Here is a 22,770-nt window from a genome sequence, read left to right on the forward strand (position 1 = left end):
GGGCCAGAGGCTGGATGGGGACACCTGAACTTGTGCAGCTACCTTCAGCCACTGCCATGGGCAAACTGGCACACATGAGGCCCCAGATAACCCACAGCATCACTCACATTATGGGTTTGTCCCACAGGACCTCCAAACGCATCAAAAGAGGAGTGGTCTTGCACATCCATGCAGGCAGCAGTGATTTAGGACCCTGCTCACAACGGGGCAAAAAGCAGAGAGATGCTGAAGCAATGCATGTCCCTTCATAGCTGCTCCTTCTTCCAGTTGGCCACCCTTTATCTCCCCCTTGGGCTAGGTGTTTTCCCCTGTCCAACACCACAGAGAAATTGTAGTCTGCTGTAAATTTTCAAAAAGGTATTTTTAAGTGCTGTCTTAAGAAAAAAAAAAATATCCCTGTTTGGATCACTGCATCTGGCCATCATTTATAGCCGCCCAACCTGTGAAGCACATATCAGCACGTTGGTCCTGGGAAAAACCCAGTTGCACAGTGTGTTGGGGCTGCCCACACCTGGTGGGAAGCCAGGCGGGCACGGGGGGCAAGGCACAATCCTCACCATCACCATGGTGCCCAAACCGCTCCAGCCTTTTCAAACCTCATATGCAGATCAGCAAAGACTTTTCTGCCTAATAGTAAGCATGCAATGAGTCCAAATGTGTATTTTAGGAACAATTTCCAAAGCCTTTAGCACCCCCGCCTTGCCAATAGCCCCTTAATGACATGCATTTCAAGTTCCACAGCAGTCAGCCTTTGAAATACTATTGCCTTTCCCAGAGAGATGCATCCACACCAGCTCCCTCCCAGCAACTAATGGGAAAACCAGCTGCTGCAAGCCAATGGCTGTCAGCTCAACAGGTTGCAAGAAAAGAAATCACACTCGTCCGCCTCCTCCTCAATAGGAACATCCAATTTAGAGAAATACTCTATGTTATGTTGTTCATAGGCATTTCTTGTTAAGCCATTGCTGGTAAGGCACCCACCAGCATCTTCAAGTGGATGCCATGTCCAGCCTTTCACTTCTCTCAATTTTGGATTTGCTGGATGAAGGTTCCTCATCCCATAAGGGCCTCAGCATAAGCGTGGATGTTAAACAGTTTAGTCAGAAGCAGTCATATCAACGTAACTAAAACCTCAAGCAACATTCAGGCATGCAACGTGATGCAGTAGGCTGTAATGCTTCTTTCCTGTCTATGAAATGTCTCATGTATGTTTTTAGTAGGAGCTTTCTTCAACTGTCTAGAACTTGATCTAGATCTTGTCTGAAGATCCATTCCCCCACATACCTAGTGCTAAGTGCCACGCAAGCTCTGGAGCATTAAGCAAATGCCAGTGCAGGAGATGCCCTTGCAGGACCTCCCCTTTGCAGGGGCCTCGGCATTGTCTGAAAGCCAAGGGCACAAGCACACGATGGCACCAGACAAGGGACCACATCTCCACAGGCTTCAGCAGCACAGCCGGCACTGGGAAGCAGCTCAGGAGAGACATCACCAAGGCATGGTATATTTTTGGTGTCCATAAATAAATGAAATACAGGTCCTTTTTGGAGGGACCAGCAGACAGCGTCTTCCATATATGCAGAGTATAAATGACTCCTCCATTCACAGACAATTACAGTCAATGAATAATTTAGATGAAAGGGATGATGATGCTGTTATCCCCAAGCCAAACATGACCCACATAGCTGAACTCCCAGAGCTTAAGAAACACAGAGTTAGAACTCCCAGAGCAACCTTAGCCCTGCTTCACACCATGGCTGCAAAGGTCCAATGTATTTTAACCTTCAACTTGGACAGTTAAAGGCACTTTTTGACTTCTTGCCCCAAATCAAGACAGTTTTTCAGGCATACAACACAGACACCTCTTGCCTGTAGAAGCATCCTGTGCTGTGATCCCATCACCCAGCCTACTGAGAATACACACAAGCATCAAGCCTGACTGCAGGATTAAGCTGAAAGTCGTGATCTGAACTTTAGTTATTCTCCATCCATGTCAAAACTGCCTAGAGGAACTGAAAAGGGTTCCCCCACCCCAGCTGGACACAGCTGCGCAGATAAGAGTCACTTTTCCACTACTCGCATCCCACGAAAGCTCTCCTAAGTGACATCAGAAGTAACTGAAGTATTACTGTGCTTTGAGCACAATTATAAGCCTTTACTCAAACAATAGGTATTAAATGTTGAATTTCAGCTGAACTCAGAGCAGTTTTAAGTAGAAATTCTAAGAAAAAGGTTATTTATATATATAAAAATATTTATTTATAAAATGAAGCCACAAGAGTAGGAATCAGAATTTGGAGTTAATTTCTCATCAACTTATCCTGTCGGAAGAGCTGTAATTTCAAGCTTTCTGCTTTTCAGGCCACCTCAGGAGGGTAGGCAGAGCTCAGTGACTATCACAGGGACAGTGGCCTCACTGAGGCAGCACCAGGAACCCAACTGCAGAATTACCCAAAGCTCAGCTAGCAGCTGAAAGTAGGTTTCCATCACATCCCAGACTTCTCCACTTGAATCAACTCCCTTTTCCCCTTAAAGCCACAGAGGTATCATCAATACCCATTTCCCCAGAAATTTCAGAATATCAGATGCAAGCCCCAAGTTACCTTAATTACTGGGCTATAATTCATGAAAGTAAGGCATAACAAATTGGGGTATGGGATGTTTAAGGAATAAAATAACCTCAAACCACTGACTTGATAAACATAAAAGTCATTGAGATTCAGTTTTTATCAAAGAAATCATGCCCTTGCCTCTGCTCCTCCCAGTATATTGAGATAAGCAGTGCATAGGTGCTTTCCAAACTTAGGACCAAACTCTTCACCTCCTTCATGCACCAGCCAAGCTGTCTACCAAATACCAACCAGCCTTTGCCACCATTTCAGTTTTCCTTCTCCCCACGGCACCTCTCACCCTGCTGCTCCCCGATAAGCCAGTGCTGAGCCCTTATCAGAGCATTATTAAAGCTACTATTGGAGCACAGCCTCCTTATTCCCAGCTACGGTGGAGATAAGACCCACTTTCTGTAAATAAACAGTACATTCAGAAATACTTGAGTAAGAGCAGAGACTTGAATGAGAGAGGAACAGGTCCTACCAAAGCATCAGCAAGATTGATTAAACAGCAGAAATGCAAATATTTGCTTTCCCCTCCTCTCCTGCATTGTCCTCCCTTTCCTCCCTGCATTGTATTTGCAAGACAGGGTCACTTCCAGATGCAAAGCTAAAGGATGTTCCCAGCAGTAACTGCACCACACTGGAAAGCCCCCTGTCAAGCAGCCCTGCGGACCAAAACCAGCCTGACCCAGTGCCCAGGGGACCTGCTGGTCACCTCCTGTTGGATCTTCCTTGATGATTTCAATCATTCCCCTACAAAGGTGGTGCAGAATCCCTACATTTCCATGCTCCCTCTCTTTCTGGCATTTCTAGCCACAGCAATGTGGATCGAAGTGCCAGCCTAACGCGTTTTGGAGAAGCCACCTCAGTCAAAACACAACACTGCCCAAGTCTTTGCAATGTCTGCAAAGACGACACCAATGGCCACAGCAATGCAGGAGCAGGGGACAAAGTGGCCATCACCAATGGGAACAGCACAGCCACGAACCAAGCTCATTTTGGCTGCCAGCACTGATATTCCACTGAGAAACCCAATGGAGTGGTTTTCACAAGAGCTCTTTTCATAGGAAAGCAGTTTAACCTGTTTAAAGGATATTTTAGCCTGTTCTCAGAGGTTTTCTCTCCATCAGCTACCAGCAAAGCACTGTCAGAAGGCTAGGCTTTGTTTGAAAGTAAACCAGCACACCTCAGCGTTCCCACTGCCTGTTTCCAGCCAGAAATGCTGGCTGGGAAAGCTCACAAGCTGGGATTTCCTTGTTCTTCCTACACTTTTGAACTCCCTTCAGGATTTACAAGCACAGAAGAAAGCCCAAATCCCATTTTGCACTGACACAGGGGAAAACAAGTTACAAGTCTCTCCCTATCACAAGATATGAAAGGGTAGGGGCTGCTCCAGTAGCCAGACTGCTGCAGTTCAATGTTATCAACGGTCCTAACACATGTTTAATTGCTACAGCAAATTTATCCCCAGCATCATATGCTCAAACCGCAAGAGACATCCCCAGAAACTGTTTAAATCTCCTGAAGTGGGAAGTTCTCTGAGCATGTGGAAGGGACATGCAATATAAGTAGAGAGATCAGCAATCTCTAAACACACACAGGGGAGCTCAGGGCTCTCTAATTTCACAGGCTCACAGCATCCTCATGGACCAGAGAAGCTCTCAGTGAGACTGATGCTGGTGAAAAGGATGCTGTTCCAGCACACAGCTGCAAGACATTGCCACCAGCACAAGTAGCATTTGGTTACTGAAGGGACACCTAAACCCTGAAGAGACGGATCGAGATTTCACATGCCACTTCAGCCCCACAAATGTTCAAGGCTGATTTAGTGGCTAAATGACACTACCATACTTTCACACCTGCCTTGACTGCCCACATTCAGTGCAATCAAGTGTTGATGGGATGAAGGAAGCTCCACCCACCCCCTCGCTGCAGGTGTATTACCAGAGCACAAGACCTACACATGGCTTTCTGGTGGCTTAGTTTTTCTTCAGCTCTACCTGAAAATAAAGGGTGAACAAAGCTAAGTCTCCATTTTTAACTGGCCTGCTTCCATAAAACAACTTAAAACATCCTTAACACAACCCAGCTCAACCATCTAACATGAATCCTTTTGATGAGTGCTGTGACTCCCAAGAAACTCCTCCAAGCCTCAATCATGGGCACTGGACAACTGTGTTAACACAGCAGTCAGCTTTAAAGCAGACATAAATCAGACAAAAAACCTGTAAGAGGCAAGGGTCAGTGCTGTTTATGGGGTTAAAGCAGGTAAGGCAAATGCAGCCAGGGCCCTTCCGTCTCTTGGAGCGTTTCAAAAGCTATGCAGCTCTCAAGTCACGAGCCATGGTTCAAACCTGCATTTGTTTCCAGCACATCCAGCTGCTGGGCTGGCTCTTTCAAGCCTTGACCACCACACTTTGCTCTGTCCTGACTTGCTAAATTACATACGTTTTGTGTGAGCAGGAGGAGTGGAGCCAAGTCCTTCCAAAACGGGCTCTTCCCTCCCAGACAAATTAACTATATTGAAGTTTAGCCTGACTGCAGGACAGGTTTGTCCAGATCCCAGATGTATTTTAGCTCTTCTCAACCTTCCATCTGCTTCGTAGGCACGTGAGAGTGAGCAGGCAGGCACCAGCAACACCGGTGCTTACAGAAGCAGCAAGACCACCTTCCTGCCTGACTACGTACCATCGCTCCTGAGTCATCCAAAGATCACACAAGCTCTTAGCATCACGCATGACTTCAATCCAGGCTTCAACATCCGCTGCTAATGCTTCAGAATTGCACTTAAGTATTTCAAGGGACACAATGATAATTTGAAGTTCAGAGCCCCCATGAATACCCAGTGATCAATTCACCAAACAACCCAGAGATATGTGCAAAGGAAATGGATTTATCTAGAAAAGAACCAGGGCTACACACCTTGCAGCTATCACAGCAACAGCACATAAAATCAGCATTTACCAACAGAGATGCACCCAAAAAACTGTTAAGTCTACTAGCTTTGAAGCTTAAAGGCAGAAGAAGCAAGACTTTAACTTCAGGAAGGCACTAACTTGCTTGGTAAAGATGCTTAAAGCTTGTTGTAGCATGGCTCTCAAAACAAGAGAATCTGGGCAACACTTAGAAAATGAGCACCTTTTTTACTGTAGAAGAGCAGCAACAGAGTCACGGCTACAGGCAAAAATAAAATCAAAAATAAAAATTAAAAACCAGCCACAGCTGAACGATCATACAAAAGATTGTTTTCAAAAATAACAATAGAAGTTTTAAATACTTGGATCCCCTTCCAGAAGCCAGCAGAAGTTCCAGCACAGCCTTAAGGTGGAGTTTCCCCCAAAAAAAACACTGCCCATGCAGCACAACTCATCTTCCCATTTTCAGGTGGGCTGAAGACATTGCTCCCTTGTGTTAGATATTCACACCAGCAAGGCAAATTGCAAGAAATTGCCAGAGTTTACCTACAATATGAAGTTAAGACAGAAGTGTTGTTGCTGTACTCTGGAAGGATTACAAAACTATGTTTAATAAGAGGTTATAATAAGTTTTAGGCAGACTTTTTGTTGTTTTTGTTCAGCTCATACAGCTGCAAAGATAAAACCCTGAACAAAGGAACAGCCACAACAAGCTGCTTGACAGAACTTGCAGTGCTGAAAATCATGCAGCTACTACTTAAAGAATGCTCTCTCATTGTCTTTGAAGAAAAAGTTTATATACTACAACTTCAAGCATCAGGTATGGCTTTCTCACAGGCATCATAGTACTACACCTCTGCAATTTCTGTTGCTGTTTTGGTCAGAAGTCCCCAATAACACAGGTATAGGGATGAACCACATAGAAGGTTTGTGGTGTGAAGAAAACACAGAAACCTGGCTTTACAAATTAATATTCTTCTCTCTTTATGTACTTAAGGCACACTTTATAGGGTGGTCACCCTCCTGAGCTGGGACACTCAAGGCAAACTCCCACACCAGGTTCCCCATCCCTAGTCAATGCTGGTCACCAACAGCTAGACCAGAGCCACATCACGCTAGACCACAGTTCCCAACACCCTCCATCATGACAGCCATCAGCCACCTCCTGTGCCCAAAGGGGCATCCCAAAGGTGACTGGCATCTGCAGCCCAGAGACGGCCATCTCCAGATAACACATATTTGTTGACAACCAGTTAGTACCAATATTTTCTTTTTCTAACAAACAAAAAAACCACACACCAACACACACACTCCCAAAAAAAACACCAACAAAACACCAACAAAAAAAACACACAACACACACACCCCAAAATAACCAAAGGGGGGGGGGGGGGTGGAGGGGGGGTTGAGGAACAACATAACAAGAAAGCAAACATGCATCCCAAGCCTGGGAAAGAGTCAGCACAAGAAAATAAAAATTTCAAAATTATAATTACTAATTATTTCTACTCTGTGACTTTTTCTCCCTCCCCCACCATGTAGCACAACCTCTATTGTCTGAAAAGCGTTTATCTGAAAGTGGGTCATGTCTCCTGGCATTACTAAATCTTCCCAAATTTCCCCTGATTAGTCAAACGCGATATCCTCTCTGACATCTGAGTGATTGAGGTAGTGTGTAATGCCATTTTTCCCCTGAATGAGCCACATCAAAAAGGTTTATAAGCCAAGAGATGGCATGCTGGATAAAATAGTCACCAACAGATTGTCCCCAAAATATTACTGAGGAAAATTAAGATTGTTTTGTTGCAAGGTTCTTCCTTTAGAAACATTCAGCCTTTAGTACTGAATATGGAGAGACAAGAAACTGCCTTCAGAGTTGCTAAAAGGCTAAAACCTAGCTAACTTATGTGTTGTCTGATACACAGGATTCTGCACACTAAAGTCCCAGGGATGTTCTGTAAGCCACAGCATCCAGTCTGCTCTTCAAGCAGGGACACCAAAAACTATTGTGCTGTAAATTAATGACAGTCTAAATCTGGGTAATACCTCACAAATGAATGAATATTAAAGCAGAGTCATCTGAGACTAAAAGGAAAAAGAAGGAAAAAAAAAAAACAATAAACCTGCTACTTAAAAAAGAAAATACCATTTAAAATTGGGATACAACAGCAAGTAAATTGCTCAGGCACAATTTATATCCAAAGGATTCAAAAATATCATCTTTTGGAGCAGAAGGATGCCAGGACCCAAGCAGGATGCTCAGCTGGGACAAGCACTGCCAGAGGGATTGGATATGGGGCTGAGCTCCTTCCCTGCAGGAAAAGAGCTGGAGTTTCTAAGTACTTACCAGGTTGGCAATTAGACTAGATCCGGGCAAACTTTAGCAAGCAACAGCAGGGTCTGCGTTCCGCTGATTTACTTCACATTGCCTTCCAGTGCTGAAACTTTGTACCAGAGCAAAGACTGCTAGGAGACAGCACCCTTTTCAGCCAAAAATTAAAAAAAAAAAAAAAAAACAAACCAAAAAAACCCCAGTGAATCTTGGAGAGTCTACAGACTTTTTGGCGTTGCCAAATAGGATGTTCTCAGAAACAGAATTGACTTTTTTTATTTAAAAATACAGCCTTCTGCACCACACTATTCCTTGGACAAAAAGAGGGGCCTCAAGGAGGCCGCATTTGGGTAACATCAGCAGTTTTTCTGCCTGATGCTGAATTCTGGGATGTAACCATCAGTGCAGCAGTGCTTGGGGAGGAAAAGCCTGCTCACAGCTTGCTCTTTGGGGCTGCAAGGAGTTTCCCAGCCTGAAGCAGCCTCAGCCATCTCATCTTCTCCAGCATGGAGTGTCAGGTGCCGAAAGGCAAATTCAAGCAAGTTTTGTTACTAAAGATGATTTAGGCCTACCGTGATGGTCAAGCAGGTGGATATTTCAGGTGTTTCAAAGCTGGGCAGCACTGCTCACGTCCATCTACTGCCACAAGGATAGCCCCCATGCTCCCATGCTGGGGAGGGGTTTCCCTAAAACAAGCAGGCGTGAGCACAGCCATTGCTCACCAAAACAGCACCAGGGAGGGCAAAGCACAAAAGGATGAAGATTAGCTCCGACAGCCTCGACTCTTTGAGTTTATTTTGGCACAGCAAGAGCACACAAGGCTTCAAAGCAGCTCCTGGTGAGCAGGCGAGGGGCCGGGCAGCAGAAATCACCCCCAGGGCAGCAGCAGCACTGCGAGGCTGAAATCCACTGCTGTTTCTGCCACAAGCTGCACCCAAAGCATCAGCCCTTTAAAATTGAGCACAAGTATTTTCTAGAATTCAGATTTGTATGCTTAAGACATCCAAATTTTACCCCTTCTTTCTCCTTCCTTGCAACACCAGAACCTGGGGGAGAAAACCCCAGTACTCAAGAGTAGGGAAGACATGGCAGACACCCCTGAGGGCAGCTCTCCACCAGCCCCAAAGTGAAATGCTGACACCCTGTGTAGATGTGGCTTCCACAACTTTTTAGCAGCATTAAAGTTCTTGTTTCAGCCAAAACATGCCTTGTTGGTGCTACAAGATGGCAGTGCAGGTAGGTGCTCACGGTCTATCCAGCAGAGAAGTCATTTCTTACAAGGGCAGGTGGAGACAGGAAAGAAGGGGACAGCACGGTGACAGGAGACACTGACCAAGCACTGGATGAGGACCACCTGGTCTTTCACCTCCTTTGTTATTTTATTTCTTGCCACTGAATGTAGTGGTGAAACCAGGCATCAGCTGAGCCAGAAACAGGCTCTCCACAACCATGGGAAAGGCTGGCAAGAACCACACTGTTATTTCACACATCCACCTCCTGCTGAGGTCTGTGTGGGTCTGGGGCAGGACCTTCTTCTCCTACACCTCCACTTTGTCCCTGAAACAGGACACACAGTCCTATCAGGAGATGTGGGACCAATCCAAGACCACAGTAAGCCAGCACAGCCACGTGAAAGCCACCTTCAGCTCCCCATCCCTACCCCACCAGGAGATTAACTGTCCTTGACCGAGACCCACGCCATCCCCAAAGCACTCAGTGGGTACTGCTCCTCCACTCCAGCTGGACATCACACTCACTGCTCAAGAAACAGCAATACCCACAGCACCCATGTTATTAGAGCTCAAAGTAATTAAGAAGCATAAATACACAAGGGAGTTACTCAGCTTAATTAGATTGAAAATTATAGCTTCCCTCATCTCTGCATCTCTGCATCCACTCGCTGCCTTGAGATATGCTTACGCTGACTTTCTGCTCACGTGGGGCATAGCACCAAGGACCGGCTTCTCAGCATGCACAGGGATTCAAATTTTATTTTATTTTTTTTAAAACAGTTTTCAACACTCATTTGCTACCACACATGTTGGCAGCCCCAGCTGCCTGCCCATGTCCAGCCTGTTCAGGGATTTGGCAGCTGGAGGTTTGCCTGAGCCACCTAAAATCATCCCTGCAGGGCTTTCAGAAGAAAACGGACATTCCCATCACCATTCCCCATGATTTTAAAAACCCATCTTTAAATATATTAAGGGTCTTTTTACTTTGAAGAGTGGTAACTTTCCAGAATGCATCTCCAAGATGCAACATGTCATTTTGATAAGTAGTGGCTGTGATTCATTCAGAACACAACCTGCTCCAACAGCCCTGTAAATGGTGGTTAGCACATCCTACCAGCACCTCACACCTCGGTGAGACTATTGTAAGGCAGCTGGGGCAATGACTCATGGGAAGGGTGAGAGTAAGGATTATCTGGGTTTAAGCACCAGCTCCACACCTCAGTGGAATCACCAAGTGAAACTTACCACCTCATGGAGCCCACCAGCCCCCCAGGGCTGCCTGAGGTTCAGCAGGATGGGAAGCAGTCATGGGTGGAAAGGTCAATCTCAGGCACAGAGAAATTCTCAAGGGAGAGCTAAGCTGGAAGCATGTGGTAAACAGGGACACATGGGCAGAAGGACACATGACAGCCAATGGGAAGATCCAAAAATCAGGACTGACAGGTGGACACAGCACAAACCTCCTCCTGCGGAGCCAAGCCACATTAGCACCAAACACCCGGAGCACACCAACACAAAACCACCCCACTGGTACCACCACCAATGCCCATATGGGAACACGAAACATGGACCGAAGGAGGTGGTGATGGCCATGCATTAAGGAGGACATGGCCAGGGTATCCCCTACAGCCTGCCCTACACCTTAAATAGTATTGGGGAGGGCAGCAAGATGCGTTACACAGTATCGTTGGTGACCTGCTGTAATTGCCAGAGCAGGGTCTGAATGTCCTAACAGCACCACCAGCTTCAGATGGACGAGTACAGGGGACTAAATGCCAGTATAAAAAAAAATTCTCATGGAGGAGAAAATAAATCTATTTTTTTAAAAAAAAATCAAATGGGATTTCATTAACAACGGTGAAGGATGGTGGCACAGCAGGTCAGGAGCAGGAGCCCATGCTTCTGGAGGACCTGCACCAAGCTGCGGGTTTGGGGCCATACCCTGCAATTAAGGGCTTATATTCCTTATAGTAAGAGTTTATAGACCAGCGTTGCTTATAGTTCTTGTAGTCCTATAGTTCAGCCTTGGACACATTTAACCCATTCCCATGGCTCACAGGTTTCAGTTGGCTGGAGAAGACTTTGGACACAGACAAATCAAGGACAAGAGGAGAGCACAGCTGAAAAGTCACATTTCCAAGGTGCAAGCTCTTCCCTGCAGGGATGTTCCTCTCCAAATCCTCTGAATACTCCAGGAAAGGCAAAGAGCAGAAGTACCAAATCCTTAACAGCGTCATTAGTAAAACCGATGAGTTTACCATGACTCGAGTTGTTCAAACGAGAAAGGCTACGTGAAGCCCACTACTCACCAGTCCCACCATCATCTCTGGACAGGTCTCTGCTCATTTCTGGAGGACCAGGCTAAGCCAAAACCCAACCCAACCCCACGAGATGTGTCTTTCAGTGGGCCAGAGGCATACAAGGGCAACTGCTTTACACAACCAATACAAGACACGGAAAATTCACAGCAATTTTTTTCAGTTTCGCCAAATAGCAAATTCTTCACTAAAATGTTTTGCAAACATTTCAGTGCCTGCCAAAGCTTGAGATTTCGCTGCTGTAAAAGCAGTCATTTTCCTGACTTGAATTGTAGTTCATACTGGTATTCCTTTAACTGCCACAAAATGCCTCTGTTTGCAGAACAGGTCAAAGAGCAGAAAATAACACCACCTTAAAAAAAAAAAAAAAAAGCCAACCACAAAACAAAAAAACAACCCAGGGCTTCACCTACACTACCTGCTATTTATTACACCGCTGACTAACTCAGAAGGTGCAAAGTCCACCTTCACACTGAAGTTAGACTACTGCTGTGGCTTCCTTGCCAGACAGCTATCACAGTAAGGGTACACTACTCCTTTTTTGGCCAGAGCTACAAACCAATTGATGTGTAAATTAAAAGCCCAACATGCCTAGAACTGCACTGCACCTACAGCAAACTGAGACCAGCTTCAAACATGTATATATATAAAAAAATATAGATACAAACATATATAGCCTTCTTTCATGGTCATCAGAAGGTACGTGCACATTCATGTTCAGGGTCACCATTTTCTACACCTGGGTATTGGCAGCAGAGAATAAGTGAGCAAAAATCCTACCTTGTAAATGCACTCCTCAGCAGCAGCCAGGCTGCCTGTGACAAACACACTCTTTCCACAGGGCAGAAAAGGGTAGGACCAACTCATCCCATAAGAACCAGCACAAGCCATGCACTACCTCAGGCTCTGGACCTACCAGTCCCCAGGTTTCCACCCTTCACCTAGGAACTAAACTAGCAAATTGCTGCAACTTGGGCTTGTGTGTATTGGGATTTGCAGCCTCCTCCCTCGATTTCACACCCTTAAACAGTATTTTTAAGAATTCCTCCCCTGATCATTTTTTTAAAAGGCAGTTACCTAAACCCTACCAGCAAGAGGGCATATAGCAGGAATCAAGCTGATTAAGCCTGCCAGAGTCATTGCTGGGGCTGTGCCCCAGCACCTGCACTGAGCTCCATGTTTCTTATAGCTCAGTGGCTCTAATCTAACCTCAACACAGGCGCTATTAAATGCACAACTGAGATGAACAATTGCAATAACAAAAAACAGTTATTTTTGCAGCACAAAGCCACGGGTACGCCGTTCCCTGCAGCAGGGTATGTATCTGCACAGCACCAGGAAACCATGGGGTGACCTCCGGACATCTCCTGCGCATTCAGAAGAGTGAAACACCCACAAAGACACCAACACACATCTCACACCTCCCTTGCATCTACTCAAGGCTGTTATAATGGGTGGACTGAATGGCATCTAACCCCCCAAGTTTGGCTCTGCTTTTCTCTCCTCCATGCTGTCCCCAGGGAAGTCAAGGTAGTCCCCAAGGTGCTGTGGAGGTGGCCATGCCCTTGGCATGCTCTGCAGGTGCAGAGAGCTGGCTGGAGCAATCTTGCTGTACATTTCAATTATTTTCTCTCTGCTACTGCAGCTAGTAATAAGGCATGATCAGGAGGAGCCCAGGGATGCCGATGGATCTGGCTCCTTCAGCAAGACAGCCCCACCTTTAAATAAAAATCCCAGCATGGTCTCCGAGTCGTCCTTGTCTTTTGTGGCACAACCGAGACGTGTTCTCATAATCTAAAATAAAGACAGAAAAAAAAAACACCAATCCCCTTCAAGTATAACCTGCTTTTCCTACCAGCAGCTGCAAATGGCAGAGGCAGGAGTTCAGGAGCTCTGCACCAAAGGTCCCATGATGTCCTGGGACTGAACCCCAAACTTCCCCTTTGCCCCATACTTATTCCTGGAAATTTTTCTCTACACAAAACACACAAAATCTTCTCTCTTCTTCCCAGCTGCCCCTCAACCCCAAAACAGCACATAGGCATTCACTAAGGATGAATCCTCCCCGAGCCTTGAATAATAAATCATTTTCAGAAAGGTTTTATGCCAGAAGGTTTATGCCAATTCATTGACTCAATCAGTGTGTGATCACACTGGCAATATTTGTTCGCTTTTGAAAATTTTCTTCCCAGGGAAAGAAGCCACCAAGTCATTCCAGCTACTTTATTTAATACAACAACTTTAAGTAAAAACCAGAGCGTTTTCTATACCCAACACTAGCCATTAGGATTTTTTTAATGCATTCAGTTCTATCGTCTATTAAAAAATACTTGGCAAATAACAGTCACTTAGCACAACAGGAGGAAACAAAATAAATAAAAAAAAAATACCCTGGTCTCTTACTCATCCAGAGCTTGCAAACGCTCTCAAGAGCATATCTTGAGCTGCATAACACCCCAGGAGCAGAAAGGCACTGGTGATTTCCTAGCCTGGCAGAAGCACTATTTTGCATGAAGTTCAGAGGCTACACTTAAATTAACAATTAACATATTTTAAGAAGTGCCTTTAAGAGAGCAGAACATCCAGAAGCAAAAGCAATTGTATTTGTTTTAGTAACATGAAGAGCCTCACCTTATAGTAACGAAGGCTAGCTACACAAACTAGTCTAATCTCCAGTTTAATGCTGCAAATCAAGCCATTGCTGCAGGCTGCATCTTCCAGGGGCAATGTCCTCCCTCCATCCCACCCAAAACTCAGCTCACAGGAGCAGAGCATCCCTGTTATCTCATTACAGAGTAACGCTGGCATCTGCACAGGCTTACAGGGATTGGACTGCAGTTACCTTGGCTGTAGTTTAGCTGCATCAGCAACAAGTTTCTTTAGAGGGCTCCGGCTGGAGAGGAAAGAAAGATCGTTGCACACAGGGAGCTGCCTCTGCCTCCTGGCTCAGCTAAATAGGGTTTGAGAAATTCCCCTGCCCAGCTACAACCACTTTGGCTGGGCAGTGCTGCAGCTGGGCAAGTTCCACCGCTACCATGCTCCAGCAGGAACCCTGGGAACATGGTGGCAGCAGCAGGACAGCCTTAGAAAGATGGTTGCTCAGGGTAACCAGGTGATACAGAGGTTATGCAAAACTCCACCAATTCTCTATCTGGAACAGGATTTTGTAAGCAGGAGTCCTCAATGCCACTACCTCCCCTGCTCCTCTTGCACGCACTGGTGCTGGCAGCTTCCAGGACCAGGTTTGCACCCTGTAGCATACAGCTCCTCTTCTGCTGGGACACAAGTCACATTAAATTCCTGTTTGCTTCTGCAACAGAATGAAATCCACAGCCAGGTAATCCAGAAGTCCCCAGGTACTGCATCAGGAGTGAGAAGAGTATTACAATGGTCTCCCCATAACTATTTACCCAAGTGGAGTCCTACATGCTTGAAGGTTGATGCAGTTTTGGAACTACTCTCATGCCTGTAATTAGGTACAGCTGCTAATTACCTCATTTGATGGGGGCTATTAAACACCAGTCATCCCTGCCCTTAAAGGGGCATAGATGGGACATCACATGGGAAGGGCTTCCACCAGCAATTCACAGCTGCTGGTGTTTCCAGGATGGGTTCCTCTCCAGTTTAAGTGCTCCTCAGGGCAGCGTTGAGTCTAACACAGCAAATTTATCAGCATGGTTTAACAAACATGAACTTAAGCACCAAGAAAATACAACATGTCCCTGGAGATCTTCTGTAAGCATCAAGTGGAAGTTAAGGGCTCTCTACACAACACATAACAGCCCAGCAGGAAGGAGAGGGGCGAGGACCTCACTCAGCCACTCTGAAGTGGCTCCCCAACAGTTTCTCTCCTCCTGGTTCAAGCAGGAGAAGGAAGGATTCCAAGGGAGGTACCACTGTGGCTGTGCTAACGCAACACTGCACATCTGATCAATAGGCTTTTGGCAAAACAGCTGTATTGATTCCAGCAAGCCGGATTGTCCGCCTTCCCTCAAAAAAACTTATCCTCATCCTGCCAACAAGGTGATCCAGGAGGCCCTACCTCTGCACTTGGAAAGCCATCTCCTGCATGGTAACACCCCACTGAAGCTCTCCTGCTCCTCCCCGCTCCTTTCCTCTGTTCATTCCCTTGCCCAGCTACTCCGTGAAAGCATCTTCCAGCAGCCATGTGCAGAGGGTGCACCAGCACCCGACTGATCGGGGCAGGGCAGCCCACCACAGCAGGTTGTCTTCTCCACACCACACTCTTGGAAGCCTCTACCATATACAAGCTGTAAGCACCCAGCAGAGCTACAGGCCACAGGGCCAAACACCTCCATGCACACAGGGGTGACGTGCAAGCCAGCACTGGGACCTTCCTTAATGCTAAGAGCAGGCTACAGAGCAACTTATCTGCTTCATCTTCAGGACCTTCGTCAGCAACTGGCATCATCAGACTCGGCATCTTCAGGCTGTTGGGTTTGTTGGGGTTTTTTAAAGCCTTCTGTGCTCTTTTTCTTATATACTCAAAGTCACAGAGAACACTTTCCTGCTGCTTCTAAGCCCAGCACGACAGCCCTAAATTTCACCGCAACACCACCACTCAGCCCTACAGATGACAGACTCATATGGGTTTAAGGCACCATCCACGGCCCCACCACAGCTGTGTCTCTAAAGTGTCATCACATGACAGACAGACACCAGCAGAAGGGCCAGCACTGAAACGCCAGCTCTCATCAAAAGGTCTTTTTTATTATTCAAAATAAATTAAAAATTAACAGCATGCACAGATTGTCACCAAATGCCCATCGCTTCTCAAGTGCCTCATCAAAAAGTCCCTGTACAGCAGCCAGGATCACAAGCAGTGCCCCAGCAGCCACCTTATACCCATTCAACAGATGAATGGGAACATAAACCTAACCAAGTTAGCATAAAAATACAACATAGGTTAATTACCTGATTCTTGAGTTAAGAATCAATTAACCTGGTTGTTAGAACCAGCCCACAGACAGGGGTAATACAGCACTTGCAGCCAGCCTTCCTCCTCCCCAGGGATACTTGCCATTGCATCCACGCATTCATCCAATGAGACACTGTGGTCAGCACATCTAAGCAGTTTAACCATGGCTTGTACGTGCTCCACTTCAGACTTATCCCATGGAAAAACGTTTTCCAAACCTGACACTTTGCTTTTGAAGAGCTCCTGAGAAGGACAAGGGTTAGCTCACTCACAGACAGCCCAACTCAATCCAACAGGGCTTCTTAAATTCCCACAGGTTCAAAGGAGGGGCTACCAGATTCACAATTCATCCTTCATCTGTTTGATTTCGATGGCAAAAAAAAAAAGTGGCACCCCCCAATTTTACATAAAAGCTGTCCGTGAAACGAGTTACAGAAGCAGACATCTGCAGCAAAGTTAAGCCCAGAAGACTGGCACGGAGACAAAAAGCAGTTTCCTGAGAGGGCTGGTGCCAATCTGGCAGCATCTCTACACTGACCATGGTCAAAGGAAGAATTTAAAACACTAAAATTCTCATTATGACAGTAGATGATGCTGGCACTTTACAGTCTTTCAGCAAAAAGTGTTCTGAAGCCAAGCACTTTTCTCGATGAGCCCCTGCCTAGCGTTATTGATGGCTTTTACTAAGCACATTCCCTGGATCCCGGCTGCCCGCAGCACTCCCAGTAGCCTCGGGAAGCCGCGGAGCGCGGGGAGAGGGCTCCCTCCGCACCAGCCCGCACCGGGTGGCCTCCGGGTGCCTGCGAGGAGCTCCTTCATCAGGCCAAGTCAACCAGCAAAGATCTCTCCGGACACAAACCTCCCACTGGGAAAGGGGTGAAAAGCCCGAACAGCGCCAGGAATGCCGCTGCTCCCTCAGTATCCCACAGCCACAAAATGATTTAAAAAAATAATTTGAAAAAGTGGTATCTTGCCTAGATCCCAGGCTCTGCTTAAAAATCACCACCCGAGCCTCCCATTACCACAAGGAACACTTTTCAGAAGCAAATCTGGGTTTCTCTCCGGGAAGCAACGGGGAGGGCGGGCGGCTGCCCCCCGGCCGGCACAGGGCGCCCTGGCCCGGCGGCGCGGCACCCTGCGAGGCCACCAGCCATGTCACCTGCCCCGCCACCGCCCGCGGCCGCCTCGCTCCCGCCCCCACCCGGGGATCGCGTTCAGAAAGCTGGACTCTCAAAACCGGGCGCCTTGAGAGCAATTCGGCTAGTTACAGCACTTGTACGGGCTGTTTTCACCTCTCTCTCCGCACCAAGGCTTTAATAATATGAGGGGGGGAAATTTTTCTGTGAGGATCTGGGGGAGCTGAGCGTGTTCTAGCTGCGCGTTCGCCCCGAGGTGACAGACCCCGCAAAGGAGAAGCCAACGCTGCCACAGCCGCAGCCCAGGGGCGAAGTTCACCCTTCCCTGAAGAACCCCCGCCACACCGCCCACCCGGGCGGGTGAAACCCCGGGAGAGATAGCTCACCCCAGGGGACGACGACGACAACACCACACCCGTCCCGGCTGCCAGGGCGGGCCGGTGCCCGCCGTGAGGCGATGGGCGGCCGGGGGGGTCCCTTCCGCTCCACGAGCGCCGTTCCGGGGGGTGCGGGGAAAGTTGTGGGTCCCTCCAGGACTGGGAAACAACCGCCCGAAAATACAAGGAGCCCCCCCCCTCCACACACACACACACACACACACGCTTCGCTCACCTCGGTGTAGAGCTGCACGGCGGACATGGCCGGGGCGGGCAGGCTAGGTGCAGGGCATGGGATCAGCAGGCAGACAGCGGCGCCGCCGGACCGACCGACCGACCTTTACACTCGCCGCCGCCGTCCGGGGCACGGGAGTGAGCGGCACGGCGGGAGAAGCGGGAGGAGGAGGCAGCGCGGCTCCGCCTCTGCCGCGCCCCGCTCAGGTATGGGGCGGCTCGGCTCGGCTCGGCTCGGGCTCGGCTCCTTTCGGTTCGGGCAGGGCTCGGCTCGGCTCGGCTCCTTTCGGTTCGGGCAGGGCTCGGCTCGGTTCGGGCCCGCTTCGGCCCTCCCGCACCGCGCTGCTGGGTGCCTGCGGGCGCAGCTTCTCACCGGGCTCGGGCGGCGGGACCAGCACTTTTCTTCATGGCTTTTGTTATATTTTGTTATATTTTTTTAAAGCCTTTTTTTATACTTATTTCTCCTTCCTTTTCTCGGTGGGGGATCCTCAGGACCCCACCAGGCTCCGGGCAGGGCCCTCCCTGCCTTGCTCCCTTCACCAGAGCTGCTGAAACACACCATATTTGGCCTTCAGTAGGGTTTTTTCCCTTTTATTTTTCTATTTTTCATCCTTTCCCGTGCAAGAAGAGTAATTAAGCCCGAGGCAGGTGCCCCTCGCTGGTCTGAGGCCCTGCCTGGGGATCACCCGTGTATGGGGTGCCAGGAGCGGCTGTAACGGGTGCCCTTTGCCAGGGCACGCCTGTGCCTGGGACTGGCAGCGTTGCCCACGGGAGCCCGTTGGCGATGCACCAGGGATGTGGTGTTCTCTCTCATCTCCTTCCAGGAGGTGGGTTTGGGTTCCCCCACCAACACTGTGCTCTTGGGTGCTGCTTGTGTGTCAGGCACTCCACCCTACACCAATGGCTGGGATGGTTTCTTCAGCAAAAACAGCCAAAAATTGTCCCCAGCCTGTCAGTCCATGGCCACGCTGCTTCACTCCATGTCACCACCATGTGCTTCAAGTCATGTTTATACAGCGCTTTTTGAGCCCAAGAAGGATGATGCAAATTACAAGGTATTCCTTATTAATCACTATTACTATTTATTATCATTCAAGGTATTCTGCATATTAACTAAGGCATAAAACATGACTCATGGCACAGTAAAAATAATCAACTTTTTTCTCCCTAAAACTGAAATCACTTCTGGAGAAAAATGTCTTTTCTATGTCAGATGGAAAGACGGTGCAAAGCATCATGGGATCACCTTAAGGCTATAGCAAAGCATGAAATGAAGCCAGCCCTAAAGCAAAAAATGTCTGAGTTCCTTAAAGACTGTGCAGAAAGAATCATAATCCTGAAGACTGTGGCTTATTCTCTGCCATAGTTATTCACTCCTTAAGGGGGGATCCTTCCTGTGGTTTTGGGCTGTGCCGCCCGCAGGGCACACACAGCCTTTCTTTAAAGTCATCACAGGTGGCATCTCACCATCTGCTCCTCATCCCTTGGGCAGTGAAACCCTCCCTTCATCATATATTTCCTTTAGCCACCCCAAAGCCTGATAGGGAACAGCACCGATTTGGTGGGAGTACAGCCGACAGTGCAGATACCTTTATTTTCCAGCTCTGATGTTCTTGATGAATCCAAGTAAATAGCAGGTGACTGGGGGGGAAATTTGGGATGGAGCAAAGAAGGGGAGAAAAACCTGCACCCTGTCTGGAAATTACCCTGGGTAACACATTTGACAGCATAATCTCTGCAAAGCCTCCAAGATAGCTTTGTTGGGCAAACAAAACTTGTTCCACTCCTTTTATTAAATCAACTGTAGAAGCAAAATGTGAAGTACCAGCACAACCAGGAACAAAGTTTTCAGTGAAGCCTAGGTAGCAGTGATAGCCCAGAGGCAAAGCACAGCCATTCCCATGAAATACTGGCTGGTGCCATATGTGATCTTCCATTAATCTAAAACTTTAATTAAAGTTAGAAACTAAAAACCCAAAACCACATACAAAATCCCTGAAGTGTATCCTAAGTGCTGAGTTGCTGGAAACTGTCTCCTGCAGGACAGAGCTTCTTTTCATTTGGGAATCAAAACTTGTGTTGATCATAATATTTAATGAGCATTGGCTCTTAAATAGCATTTTATGGTACCACCTCTTGTGTTCATGTCAAAGGTGCTTAGAGGTTAAAATGAACCAAATACCAGGGCTTTTTTCTCTTCTAAGCAGAGCCAGTGGCTTCCTTGCAAGTACAGGACAGGTGTGGGAGATGTACGTGCTCCTCCAGTGCTCACAGGTCCAGGCTTGTCCTTGTGTTGCCATGACATATGGAGACCCCAGGGACAGACGGATGTACAGATGATGGCATGGAGTGGTGAGGGACTCTGGAGGGCTCAGTGAAGTGAGCAGGGAGCTGTGGCTGAAACTGGAGGTTAGGAGTGTAGTTATTTGCTCTGCAACAGCCACCCCATTGTTCTATGTCAGCTTTGGGGTTTTATTTAGGTAGAGGAGCAAAGGCCAGTTTGCTGTTGAATTCAGATGGGCAGGAAAAAACAGCATTTCTGCAGTGAAATCCCCCGACCCCCAAACTACAGTTACAGCACTGAATTCCAATACACGAGCAGTGCATTAACACTGACAACCCCATCCCGAAATCCTCCACAGAAGTACTTTACAGCAGGATCTATTGCTGAGAGTGTGCATGGCCAGGGGTAAAATGAGAGCTGAGTCAACCTTATTCTTCAAAATCGGTGGCAATATCTGCACAGTTCAAAGTACTTTAAACTCTGTGCATGTACATTAAAGTTTGCAGGGAAAGGTTTGTGCTTTTGCTGGATGTCTCTTGTATGTGGTACCCCTTGTGCAGGTAATGTGGAAATACAGGGCATCAATTCAGACAGCTCCAAATGTCATTAGGACAGAGTTGACTGTTGCTAAACACAACCCCAGATCCTGAATTTTTGCATGCACAGGCATCCTAAAGACTCGAATCCAGACTTTCTTCCTCCTGGGTTGTGCAGAAGTCACCACATCCTACGTCTGGACATGATCCTTGGGTCTGGCTGGGGCTGTACCCTGGGCAGGGTTGCACTGGCTGTTTCTGCAGCTGATGTTCCTACCTGTGTTAATGAAAAATTAATTGAGGTGTTAAAGCAATGAATAATTAACACAGGTAGATTTTCCTGCAAATAAAACTGATTTTGTCCAAAGCTAGATGTAGCTTTGGAGCAAGCCTCCAGCCCTGAAGGTGCTCCCACAGGCGTGGGAGCCTGCAGCCCAGCCCCAGGGAGCAGAGACTAAGCTAGCGTCATGCCACGGGGCACCAGGAACTGCTTCCCAGCTCAATGCCTCATGCATGGCCAAAAGCATCAGTATAAAAGCCCTTGGGAGCAGACAGGTGGGTACGGAAAAGTCTTACAGCCTTGGCAAGTGCTGGGGGTTCAAACACTGCAGTGGGTCTGGGACAATGTGATCAGGGGCTGGCATTCCCAGCTCTGCCACAGGCAAATCACCCACATGCTCCACACCTCCGCTCTTCCTCCGTCAACATGGAAAATGTAATTCAAAAAAAAGCACAGGAAAGAATATTTTTCAAAGCTCTAGTACCTTTATAAAGAAGAGGCTGTAACTGCCTGGGTTTTAAATGCCAGTGGTTTCATCTCTGGGTTGCTCACAGCCCTGGTGTGGGGAGAGGTCACCTAGCCACGGACCAGGCTGCTTCACTTAGCATCAGTGTCCCTGTGCTCTCCATTTAATAGACAGTTTGGCTCCAGGATTGCTCACTTGGTGTAAAATACCATACGTATGAGTAGTATCTAACACTCCTGAGATGCTCAAGACCTGTAAGCTGCAATTTATCCATTTGGCTGGTGCTGTAAGTCACAAATCTAACATGAGAGCTGGTCGGAGGGAGGCAAAGGCACAACCGCCCTTTGAAACGTGCTAGTCAGCACTCTCTTTGCCCAGTTTACTGTGAGGATGTTAAAGGAACTGGAAGAAGATGGACATCAATAGGATTAAGGAAATTCTTCAGTCTTTGACACACAAAATCATTCTTACCACTCACTCATCTGACTGTTAGGGGCAGCGGGAGGAGTCTGCTGACCCACCAAGCCACTCAGCAACCTGGTATGAGTCTTATCTGTTCTTCTCAGCTAACCTGAGGTCTACAGAGCACTCAGCAGCCAAGGGGTCAGCCCCAACAATGTGTTCACCAGCCACAGATATCAAGTTTGGTTGCCCATTATCCCATGGGAATTAATTTTTGCTGAAGGCAAACCTCTCCCAGTCTGATCTTTATATTTTTGTGCAGACTTCATGTTCATTGCAGAGGAGTTTTGCCTCCAGGAGCAGGAGCTCAGACACTTTATAAACGCTTGTAGCTCTGACCACCTTGTCTGAGTTATTATTTTATTAAAAAAGGATTCATTATGGTTCTGGATAGCTCAAATTCACCTAGCTCACCAAAGTGGTATTTTTTGCCTCTCATATTGGGCGTACCTAATGACAGTATCACAGCCTTTAATAACGTCCTTTAATTAATCCTGAAATTCTGAATGTGCTGTTATGTTCATTTTTCAAGGACAGGTCACAGTAGTAAAGAAAAATCTGCATTGCTTGCACAGGGCCATACCAGGAGTCTGTGGCAGACCAGGAAATTAAGCTCTTAATCATTCTGCCGATTTGACCCAGCAGTGAGA

The 22,770-nt window shown here is 47.4% G+C and overlaps 1 protein-coding gene across 2 annotated transcripts in view; it reads right to left on the bottom strand.

Moving 5' to 3' along the window:
• MYO5B (myosin VB) overlaps nt 1–18,217 on the bottom strand; it is a 149,360-nt gene extending 131,143 nt beyond the window's left edge. For both annotated transcript variants that reach the window (XM_027794505.2, XM_027794504.2), the window contains exon 1: nt 18,094–18,217. In XM_027794505.2, coding sequence (XP_027650306.2) covers nt 18,094–18,120 — 27 coding nt within the window. In that variant the 5' untranslated portion in view covers nt 18,121–18,217. The remainder of the gene's footprint in view (nt 1–18,093) is intronic.
• Between the last annotated feature and the right edge of the window lie 4,553 nt (nt 18,218–22,770).

This window comes from Falco peregrinus, chromosome Z, assembly GCF_023634155.1.
Source record: "Falco peregrinus isolate bFalPer1 chromosome Z, bFalPer1.pri, whole genome shotgun sequence".
NCBI classification, from domain to species: Eukaryota; Metazoa; Chordata; class Aves; order Falconiformes; family Falconidae; genus Falco; species Falco peregrinus.